General features: G+C 45.8%; 1 protein-coding gene across 1 annotated transcript in view; it reads left to right on the plus strand.

Moving 5' to 3' along the window:
* Positions 1 to 3,991: 3,991 nt before the first annotated feature.
* The window catches only part of MYO15A (myosin XVA), a 192,311-nt gene continuing 184,326 nt past the window's right edge, over positions 3,992 to 11,976 (plus strand). The window contains exon 1 of the mRNA XM_063932826.1: positions 3,992 to 4,099. Within this exon, the coding sequence (XP_063788896.1) occupies positions 3,992 to 4,099 (108 nt within the window). The remainder of the gene's footprint in view (positions 4,100 to 11,976) is intronic.

An 11,976-nucleotide genomic window follows, 5' to 3' on the forward strand; every position in this document is an offset into this window, starting at 1 on the left:
CAGGGCTGTTTTTTCGTATGGACTGAATGGGCTCTTGCCCAAGGGCCCCAGGAGTCTAAGGGCTCTAGGCTGGTAGCTGAGGTCCCCTCTTTCCGGGTGTAGTACTGGTGACCGGCGGTCTCCTGACCGCCGGTCACCTTACCGACGCCGGGATCCCGGCAGCATACCGACGCCGGGATCCCGGCGGGGAGGGGCGAGTGCAGCAAGCCCCTTACGGGCTCGCTGCGCTCCCCACGTTGCGGGCTTGGTGGCGACCTGCGGTCGCCACGGGTTCTACTCCCACTCTATGGGTGTCGTGGACACCCACGAGTGGAATTAGTCCCTTTTGGTCGGCATGCCGACCATCGGGATAGTGAGCCGTCGGGCTCATGGAGGAGGTCATGTGACTGTCGGTCAGCTGACCGGCGGTCACATGAATACCACCCCCTCTTTCCAGGGGTACCAGATTTTTGAAAATCGGCCCTGGGGAACCAGAGATATTTGACTTCGAAGCAGTGGACCCCATCCAAGAATTGCTCTTCCCAGCCAGATATCTTGGGTTCTGTCTGACTTATAGGTTTTCTGAGGGGACTCTCCAAAATATGGGACCCCTTTCCTTTCAGTGGACACTGGCAGCTTAACTCTACTATGCCCAGAACCGGAGATATAAGCCTTCAAGCAGCTGGTCCCTGCTCCAGCTCCACACATCTGGTTTGCAGTTTTATATTTTCACTGGTGGATTGCTCTGGATCCTGAAATCTGATCCGCAAGTCCCCAGTACCTCCTGAAAGGTGGGACTCTCTAGTTTTTTTTTATCACATTCAAAGATAAGAAACCTTTTTCCAGGAACTGGAGATATCTGCAGTCAAGCAAACTGCCCTCCCACCGGAAAATTATGAATATTAAGCACACTCCACTATCCACACTATCCACCCCTCCCCTGCGTATTACCCCCCCCCCCCACTCTGTAAGTCATGTCCCGGGGCCCATTCATTCAGCCCAATGCCCCCTTCTACAGTTTAGTGTTCTCTCTCCTTACCCATCTTCCACAATCTGTGCAGTAAAGGAGTAATTAGCAGTAATTACTGCTCCAGGTCCTACATGCTGAGCGGAAGATAGAACACCCCCTACTGCCCGTTGATTGCACCCCCCACACCTACCGCTGGAGGATGGGTAGGGGGCCCAGTGCATTGCTGTGCCCAGGGGCCTACATTGCTGTTAAGATGGCCCTGGTCACTATGGGGGCATGACCAGTGCTTTGTGAGCTGCTGGCCATGCCCCCAGTCCCTCTGTCTCCATTGAATATACGCTGTGCGCATGCGCATTACATCTATTCACTGCTGCTTTGCTAGGCAGAGCAGTGACTGACAGGAGCCTCCCAACTGCCATGCGAAAATCAGGAGAGTTGGGAGGTATGCAGCTAGGAGCTGGTTGGCTTATAGTTTATCTCTCTCTACTTTATCACTCTCCAAGCAAGGGGATGGAGCCTAGCAACCCCCGTTTCCGTCATTTGTGCCGCCCCCGGCTTCACTCCCTGCACTCCCGCACACGGCATCTATTAAGTGATCACTCATTGCTTTGCAGAGCAGAGCAGCGGTGATCACTGGCTCCCCCAACTGTCCCCCCTGCACGCGGAACACTGCGACCCACAGGTAGGACAGCAGGGCAGTGTCCAATTAGCGGGACTGTCCCACTGTATTCTGGACAGTTCAGAAGTATAGTTGAGGGCTTGTGGGCAGTACACAGCCATAGGGCCACCTGCTACCCATCACTGCTGTAGGCAAACAACCCTGCCCCTTATACCTCATTGCTATAGAACACAGGTTCTCAAACTCGGTCCTCAGGACCCCACACGGTGCATGTTTTGCAGGTCTCCTCACAGAATCACAAGTGACATAATTAGCTCCACCTGTGGACCTTTTAAAATGTGTCAGTGAGTAATTAATACACCTGTGCACTTGCTGGGTTACCTGCAAAACATGCACTGTGTGGGGTCCTGAGGACCGAGTTTGAGAACCACTGCTATAGAACATTCTGTAGCAGTGTCTCTCTCCCCACCTGAGTTTTGCTGCGGGCAGGTGAACTCAGGTTTACCTTGTCGGTGATAATCTGTGAAATCTGTAATTGTCTCAGATACTTCCTCAAGTAGTGTTCGCTCGGTCCTCCGGCCGCTGCTGTTATCGGTTTCAGCCTGTAGCGGTTTGACAGGAGCACAATGCACTGTGATTTGCCTTATAATACGTGACATAACGGAAAGTTACAGGGAGTCTGTAGGTCAGGTGCTGTGAGGTGTCACTCCAAGGTCTGTGATCCACATAACAAAAGCAATTTATGTAAATGTGGGGAAATGATCAGGGCCCAAGTATCCGCATTAGAAAGGCATGGAGATACTTAATCAGGAAATGGATAAGATACAGTTTTGGCAGGACTTTTCATGGAGAGGTCACATGGGAGAAAGCTTTCATGAATTAGGGAGGCAGGTATCCCATGCATTCAGTGACTATAGGTGAACAATCAAACATGTCTTTATATATATATATATGTGTGTGTGTGTGTGTGTATATATATATATATATATATACAGTATATATATATATATATATATATATATATATATAAAAGTACTTTCGTACATGTATTTAAAATACTGTATATATACACGTACGCACAACACATATGTAAATATTTATACATAACGTAAAACTGCAAGGGGTTGTGTTGCTACATATATATATATATATATATATATATATATTTATTTTAGAACTATACTTCTAGGGACTGTTTATGAACTATAGAGATAAGACATTTTTTCCCCCTAATTTTAGTCTGTCTGTTCATTCCGGCATCACGCAAAAACTACTGGATGAATTTAGATGGTGTTTTAATTAACTATTGTATAGCATGGTGGCCTAGAAGAAAGAAACTGAGGTTCTGTATGCAGGGCCGGATTGGCCACTACAACGACCGGGGAGATTACCGGTGGGCCGATGGGTGCGCGGGGCCGTCTGTCATCTGTTTCCCCGCCCCCTTAGCGCCTCACCCGGTCACATCTTTTGTGCATTACAGCCAGCCAGCGGGTGACGTACGAAGGGGGCGGGGAAACAGATGACAGGCGGCCCCGCACACCAATCAAAGCTACTAGTGCGGCCGCTGTCAGCAGAAGAGGCCACCGCCAACCTGAAAGGAGGTATGAGCGCCACAACACCAGCGAGTGACATCACGTACCTCGGAGGAAGAGAGGCTGCGATCAGTTCAGCAGCCTGCACTGTGCTCCCCGGGCCGCCATCAGCTGCAACTTTCCAGACTGTGCAGCGAGGAAGGGGGACACAATGGGGAAAGTCGGGGCTGACAGGGAGATGTCCTCTGATTGCGCTGTTAATGGCTCCTGCTGCAGTTTGTTTTGAAAAAACCAACAATATTCATGCAGCTTGCAGCACATTTTATTTTGAAAAGACTGTCAGGCTGCCTGCTGAGCTGTACTGGATGATAGGGAGAAATAGAGCTCAGCAGTAGGTGCAGGCAAGCTGGGTGCCGTCAAGGGCGCTGCGACCTGAATGAGCGGCCGCAGTCACCACACAGGCACTTGCCTGAACCCCAGCTGCAGCAAGCGCCATGGGCACCCACTGCAGCTGATACCATTGAGAGAAACACTACTTGACCTCTAGCAACTGGAGGAGAGAAAGGAGATAGACACTAGAGGTTGAGTAGGATCTCTAGCATCTGAGTGTTTCTCTCAATGGTATCGGCTGCAGCGGGACCCCATGTAGCCCAGGGCACCTGCTGCAGAAGAAGTGCAGGGGAGCAGGTGGGTTGGGTGGATATAAACCCCTTGCCAATGAGCATGAATCCCGTGGCAGTGAGAATGAAACCCTTGGCAGTGAGCATGAGACCATTGGCAGCGAGCTTGAGACCCCCTGGGAATGAGCATGAGACCTGGGAACAAGCATGAGACCGCTGGCAGTGAACATGAGACCCTTGGCAGCAAGCATGAGACCCCCTGGGAATGAGCATGAGACCCCCTGGGAACAAGCATGAGGCCCCTGGCAACAAGCGAGAGACCCTTGCCACTGAGCATGAGACCCTTGGCAATGAACATGAGACCCCTGGCAGCGAGCAGGTAATTAAAAAAGAATTAGAAGCTGTGGGACATAATTTATAAGAGACATTGTGTGTGGGGCGTAAAATGGAGTTGGGGGCATTACGGTGAGTGGCATAACGTGTAATGGGTATTACAGTGTATGGCGTAATGTGAATGAACAGTATGGTGTGTGGCGCAACGTGTAATGGGCATTACAGTGTTTGGCGTAATGTGTAGTGGGCATTACGGTGTGTGGCGTAACATGTAATGGGCATTATGGTGTGTGGCATAATATGTAAAGGATATTACGGTGTGTTGCCTAATATGTAATAGACATTATTGTGTGTGGCATAAGTTGAAATAGGTGTTACGGTGTGTGGCATAATGTATAATAGGTATTATGGTGTGTGGCATAATATATAATGGCCATTACGGTGTTTAGCATAATGTGTCTATGGGGTACTACTGTGCGGTGTAATGTGACTGACGGACGCTACTGTGCAGTGTAATGTGACTGACGGACAATGCTGTGCGGTGTAATGTGACTGACGGACACTGCTGTGCGGTGTAATGTGACTGACGGACACTGCTGTGCGGTGTAATGTGACTGACGGACACTGCTGTGCGGTGTAATGTGACTGACGGACGCTACTGTGCAGTGTAATGTGACTGACAGACACTGCTGTGCAGTGTAATGTGACTGACGGACACTGCTGTGCGGTGTAATGTGATTGACGGACACTGCTGTGCGGTGTAATGTGACTGACGGACACTGCTGTGCGGTGTAATGTGACTGACGGACACTGCTGTGCGGTGTAATGTGACTGACGGACACTGCTGTGCGGTGTAATGTGACTGACGGACACTGCTGTGCGGTGTAATGTGACTGACGGACGCTACTGTGCAGTGTAATGTGACTGACGGACACTGCTGTGTGGTGTAATGTGATTGACGGACACTGCTGTGCGGTGTAATGTGACTGATGGACACTGCTGTGCGGTGTAATGTGACTGACGGACACTGCTGTGCGGTGTAATGTGACTGACGGACACTGCTGTGCGGTGTAATGTGACTGACGGACGCTACTGTGCTGTGTAATGTGACTGACAGACGCTGCTGTGCGGTGTAATGTGACTGACGGACACTGCTGTGTGGTGTAATGTGACTGACGGACACTGCTGTGCAGTGTAATGTGACTGACGGACACTGCTGTGCGGTGTAATGTGATTGACGGACACTGCTGTGCGGTGTAATGTGACTGACGGACACTGCTGTGCGGTGTAATGTGACTGACGGACACTGCTGTGCGGTGTAATGTGACTGACGGACACTGCTGTGCGGTGTAATGTGACTGACGGACACTGCTGTGCGGTGTAATGTGACTGACGGACGCTACTGTGCAGTGTAATGTGACTGACGGACACTGCTGTGTGGTGTAATGTGATTGACGGACACTGCTGTGCGGTGTAATGTGACTGATGGACACTGCTGTGCGGTGTAATGTGACTGACGGACACTGCTGTGCGGTGTAATGTGACTGACGGACACTGCTGTGCGGTGTAATGTGACTGACGGACGCTACTGTGCTGTGTAATGTGACTGACAGACGCTGCTGTGCGGTGTAATGTGACTGACGGACACTGCTGTGCGGTGTAATGTGACTGACGGACACTGCTGTGCGGTGTAATGTGACTGACGGACACTGCTGTGCGGTGTAATGTGACTGACGGACGCTACTGTGCGGTGTAATGTGACTGACGGACACTGCTGTGCGGTGTAATGTGACTGACAGATGCTGCTGTGCGGTGTAATGTGACTGACAGATGCTGCTGTGCGGTGTAATGTGAACTGTTACTGTTCTGTGGTAACGCCCCTTCCCTATGAAGCCAAATTTTCACCCTGGGCGCCACAAGGTTTAGAACCGGCCCTGATGGATATCTGTCTCGGGGGTGGGAGGGGGATATTCTGTAGTAGGTGGGGGAAGGGTTTTTGGTGCTAAGGGGGTATGAGTTGTATCTGGGTGGGGTAATTCTATGGTAAGGGATATGATGATCAATCTGGAGGGGTATTCTGTGCTTGAAGAGATGATCTGTCTGAGGGGCGGGGGGTTATTCTATGCTTTGGGGAGATGATTTGGCTTAGGTGGAGGAAGAATCTACTAGGGAGAGATGATCTGTCTGAGGGGGAGGGGAGTTATTTATATCTAAAGTAAGATGACCTACAGTATGGGGGAGGGGGTAGTCCATGCTAGGTGGAAATGATCTGTCTGAGGGGAAAGGGGCTATTCTATGCTAAAGGAGATGATGATCTATCTGGGGGGGCAGTAGTGGATTTACCACAAAGCTTCGAGAGGCAGAATAGGGGTGGGTAGAGGCCATGACCTGTTTTTTTTGCAGTCCTGCGTTCGCATAGTCGCCGCCCATAGGGGAGTGTATTTTAGCTGTGCAAGTCTGCGAACACTTGTGTTGCAGAGCTGTACAAACAGATATTGTGCAGTCTCTGCACAGCCCAGGACTTACTCAGCCGCTGCGATCACTACAGCCTGTCCGGGAACGGAATTGACGTCAGACACCCGCCCTGCAAACGCTTGGGCACGCGTACGTTTTTCCAACCACTCCCTAAAAATGGTCAGTTGACACCCACAAACGCCTTCTTCCTGTCAATCTGCTTGCGAGTGCCTGTGCGAATGGATTCTTCGCACAAACCCATCGCTGAGCAGTGATCCGCTTTGTACCTGTGCGACGCGCCTGTGCATTGCAGTGCATACACATGCGCAGTTTAGACCTGATCGCAGGTTGTATGAAAATGCAGCCTAGCAATCAGGTCTGAATTAGGCCCAATATGTTTTCGGTTAATACAGTAAGGGTGTGTTGAGGAAAATGCAACCAAGACAGGGCTGAAAAACAGAAGCATATTTGTCTCTTGCTCAACCTACAGTATGCGTTAAAATATGATGATGATGATGTCTTAGGTCCAGTGGGGGTGGTAGTGGTAGGTCGGGGGAAGTGTTAGGGGTGATGGCATTCCTTGTTTTTTAATAGAGCATATTTTCTCAAACTCAGGACTCCAAACAGTGCATGTTTTCAGGTCTCCTCACAGAATGACAAGTGAAATAATTAGCTCCACCTTTTAATATGTGTTAGTGAGTAATGAAGACAGCTGTGCATCTGCTAGGTGACCTGGATAACATGAGCTGTTTGGGGTCTTGAGGACCAAGTTTGCGAATCACTGTAATAGAGTATAGCATAAAGTAGCTATAATTGCTTTAAAATGTATTTAGGAAGTGTGCAGAGGATTAAATGTCACCTCAAGTTTAATTTCTTAACTACTTCTGCTACAATACAATACTTTCTAAATGTTTTAATGTGTTAGATCCAGCTAATATGCCATGCTCTGCCTTTTGTTGGTGTAACTCCGCCTATATTACATTTTAAAGTAGTAATCCCGCCTACATTGGTATTGGTTCCGCCTACAGTTGATTTGGTGCCGCCCACATGAGGCCACTTCTAGAAATTTTTCCAGGGCCACTTTTATTTCCCAATCCGACCCTGTCTGTATGTATGATCTTGATGTGATATCAGGGAGAAAAGCAATAATAATGAAGTCCGAGTTGGCCAGAGGTGCGGGTTCCCGTCCGAACTCAGACTTTTGTTTGTTAAAAGCGGCAATCATGTACAAAGCAAAACCATGCCTTATAAATGATTGCTGATTTAAAAAGATGTCCGAGTTCGGACAGGAACCCGCATCTCCGGTCAACTTGGACTTCATTACATCCGGCCTCATTCACTAATCAGGCAGGTTATCTTAACTCATGAAGTCACTCCAATGGTGCATATAAACCCTCTTATCCCTAACAATTTTCCTTTTCAGTTCAAGCACCTGCAGTTTCATGTAAGTGTCTGCTTTGCTATGATGATCAACAAGTCGCAGGGGCAAATGCTCAGGGCTACAGGCGAAGATCTCAGGACCAGCTGCTTCTCCCATGGGAGCTTTACCTGGCTTGCTCACGAGTTAGTTGCCCCAAGCATTTTTCTGTGTTAATCCCTCTAGGAAAAACTGTAAATATTATTTACAAAGAAATTTTGTGATCACTGTGTACAATATAAGATGTACATCACAATATTAGATGGCTCTACTGTCTTTGTAAAATTAGCTCAGTTGAGCAATAACAGACATCTTTCTTTCTGCCTCTCCCTCTTTCTCTCAGCCTCTCCTGCTCTCCCCTCCCTCGCTTTTACTCCCTTTCTCTCTTTCCCTCTTCCTCTCTCTGCTTCTTCCTCACTCTCTTTCGCCCTCTCCCTTCCTCCCTCCCTCCCCTCCCATCTCTTTATCACCCCATCTCTCTCTTTGCCTTTCTTTCCTTCCTTCTTTCCTTCTTTCCCTCTTTCTTTCTTTTTTTTTCCTTTCTTCTTTCCTTTTCTTTCTTTCCTTTTTTCTTTTGCCCTTTCTTTCTTTCTCCCTCTCTTTCTCACATCCCTCTCTCTCCCCCTTTCACCCTGCTTATCTCCCCCTCTGCTTCTCTCTCTCTCTCTATTTCTCTCCTTCCCTCCCTCTTTCTTTCTCCTTTTCTTTCTCTTTCTTTCTTTCTTTCTTTCTTTCTTTCTTTCTTTCTTTCTTTCTTTCTTTCTTTCTCCCTCCCTCTCTTTCTCGCATCCCTCTCCCCCCTTCCCTCTGCTTCTCCCTCCCTCTCTCTCCTTCCCTCCCTCTTTCTTTCTTTCTTTCTTTCTTTCTTTCTTTCTTTCTTTCTTTCTTTCTTTCTTTCTTTCTCTCCATCTTTCTTTCTATCTATCTATCTATCTATCTATCTATCTATCTATCTATCTATCTATCTATCGCTCCCTCTTTCTTTCTCTTTCTTTTTAGTTCAGCTGAGCAATAACAGACATCCAGTGAGTGAAGCCGCTGGCAAACGCTAGTATATAAATATTTGTATTGTATAATACACATATACTGTGTATACTTAAAGCTAATCTTCTGAGCACTGGCACTTTTTTTAAATTACTTTTTTTAGAAAAACAGAATCTCTCCCTCTCTTTCTCTCCCTCTCTTTCTCTCTGCCTCTCCTCTCCCCTCCCTCAATTTTACTCCCTTTCTCTCTTTCCCTCTTCCTCTCTTCTTCCTCCCTCTCTTTCTCTCTCTACCCTTTATCACCCCATCTCTCTCTTTCCCTCTTTCTTTCTTTCTTTCTTTCTTTCTTTCTTTCTTTCTTTCTTTCTTTCTTTCTTTCTTTCTTTCTTTCTTTCTTTCTTCCCCTCTTTCTTTTTTTCCTTCCCCCTTTCTTTCTTTCTTTCTTTCTTTCTTTCTTTCTTTCTTTCTTTCTTTCTTTCTTTCTTTCTTTCTTTCTTTCTTTCTTTCTTTCTTTCTCTCCATTTTTCTATCTATCGCTCCCTCTTTCTTTCTCTCTCTTTCTCTTTCTTTTTAGTTCAGCTGAGCAATAACAGATATCCAGTGAGTGAAGCCGCTGGCAAACGCTAGTATATAAATATATGTATTGTATAATACACATGTACTGTGTATACTTAAAGCTAATCTTCTGAGCACTGGCACTTTTTTTAAATTACTTTTTTTAGAAAAACAGAATCTCTCCCTCTCTTTCTCTCCCTCTCTTTCTCTCTGCCTCTCCTCTCCCCTCCCTCGATTTTACTCCCTTTCTCTCTTTCCCTCTTCCTCTCTTCTTCCTCCCTCTCTTTCTCTCTCTACCCTTTATCACCCCATCTCTCTCTCTCTTTCTTTCTTTCTTTCTTTCTTTCTTTCTTTCTTTCTTTCTTTCTTTCTTTCTTTCCTTCTTCCCCTCTTTCTTTTTTTCCTTCCCCCTTTCTTTCTTTCTTTCTTTCTCTCCATTTTTCTATCTATCGCTCCCTCTTTCTTTCTCTCTCTTTCTCTTTCTTTTTAGTTCAGCTGAGCAATAACAGATATCCAGTGAGTGAAGCCGCTGGCAAACGCTAGTATATAAATATATGTATTGTATAATACACATATACTGTGTATACTTAAAGCTAATCTTCTGAGCGCTGGCACTTTTTTTAAATTACTTTTTTAGAAAAACAGAATCTCTCCCTCTCTTTCTCTCCTCTCCCCTCCCTCGATTTTACTCCCTTTCTCTCTTTCCCTCTTCCTCTCTTCTTCCTCCCTCTCTTTCTCTCTCTCCCTTCATCTCTCCCCTTTCTTTATCACCCCATCTTTCTTTCTTTCTTTCTTTCCTTCTTCCCCTCTTTCTTTTTTCCTTCCCCCTTTCTTTCTCTATTTCTTTTTTTTTTCTTTCTTTCTTTCTTTCTTTCTTTCTTTCTTTCTTTCTTTCTTTCTTTCTTTCTTTCTTTTTCTCTATTTCTTTCCCTCTTTCTTTCTGTCTTTCTTTCTTTCTTTCTACTTTTTCTTTCTCTATCTCTATCTTTCTCTACCTCTTTCTTTCTTTTTCTTTCTCTCTCTTCCTCTTTCTTTCTTTCTTTCTTTCTTTTTTCTCTCTCGCCCTTTCTTTCTTTCTCCCTCTCTTTCTCACATCCCTCTCTCTCCCCCTTTCCCTCTGCTTCTCTCCCTCTCTGCTTCTCCCTCTCTCTTTCTCTCCTTTCCTCTTTCTTTCTTTCTTTCTTTCTTTCTCTCTTCTTCTTTCTTTCTCTTTTTCTTTCTCTTTCTTTCTCTCCATCTTTCTTTCTATCACTTCCTCTTTCTTTCTTTCTTTCTTTCTTTCTTTCTTTCTTTCTTTCTTTCTTTCTTTCTCTTTCTCTCTCCCTATTTCTTTCTTTCTCCCTCTCTTTCTCACATCCCTCTCTCTCCCTCTTTCCCTCTCTGCTCCCCCTCTCTCTATTTCTTTGCTTCCTTCTTTCTTTCTCTTTCTTTCTTTCTTTCTTTCTTTCTATCTCTATCTTTCTCTACCTCTTTCTTTCTTTCTTTTTCTCTCTTCATTTTTCTTTCTTTTGTTCTTTCTTTCTTTCTTTCTTTCTTTCTTTCTTTCTTTCTCTCTCCCTATTTCTTTCTTTCTCCCTCTCTTTCTCACATCCCTCTCTCTCCCTCTTTCCCTCTGCTTCTCTCCCTCTCTGCTCCCCCTCTCTCTATTTCTTTGCTTCCCTCTTTCTTTCTCTTTCTTTCTTTCTTTCTTTCTTTCTTTCTTTCTTTCTTTCTTTCTTTCTTCTTTCTTTCTTTCTATCTCTATCTTTCTCTACCTCTTTCTTTCTTTCTTTTTCTCTCTTCATTTTTCTTTCTTTTGTTCTTTCTTTCTTTCTTTCTTTCTTTCTCCCTATTTCTTTCTTTCTCCCTCTCTTTCTCACATCCCTCTCTCTCCCTCTTTCCCTCTGCTTCTCTCCCTCTCTGCTCCTCCTCTCTCTTTATTTCTTTCCTTCCCTCTTTATTTTTCTTTCTTTCTTTCTATCTCTATCTTTCTCTACCTCTTTCTTTCTCTCTCTTCATTTTTCTTTCTTTCTTTCTTTCTTTCTTTCTTTCTTTCTTTCTTTCTTTCTTTCTTTCTTTCTTTCTTTCTTTCTCCCTCTCTTTCTCGCATCACTCTCCCCCTTTCCCTCTGCTTCTCTCCCTATCTGCTTCTCCCTCCCCCCTCTCTCTTTCTCTCCTTCCCTCCCTCTTTCTTTCTTTCTTTCTTTCTTTCTTTCTTTCTTTCTTTCTTTCTTTCTTTCTCTTTTTTCTTTCTCTCTATCTCTCTTTATCTACCTCTTTCTTTCTCCATTTTTCTTTCTCTCTCTCTCTCTTTCCTGCTTTCTTTTTTTCTTTCTTTCTTTCTCTCTTTTTCTTTCTCTCCATCTTTCTTTCTATCGCTTCCTCTTTCTTTCTTCCTTTACTGCTTTCGCTCTCCCTCTCTTTCGCTCCCTCTCTCTTTCTCTCTGCCTCTCCTCTCCCCTCCCTCGATTTTTCTCCCTTTCTCTCTTTCCCTCTTCCTCTCTTCTTCCTCCCTTTCTTTCTCTCTCTCTCCT

Source organism: Pseudophryne corroboree, chromosome 7 (genome assembly GCF_028390025.1).
Source record: "Pseudophryne corroboree isolate aPseCor3 chromosome 7, aPseCor3.hap2, whole genome shotgun sequence".
NCBI lineage: Eukaryota > Metazoa > Chordata > Amphibia > Anura > Myobatrachidae > Pseudophryne > Pseudophryne corroboree.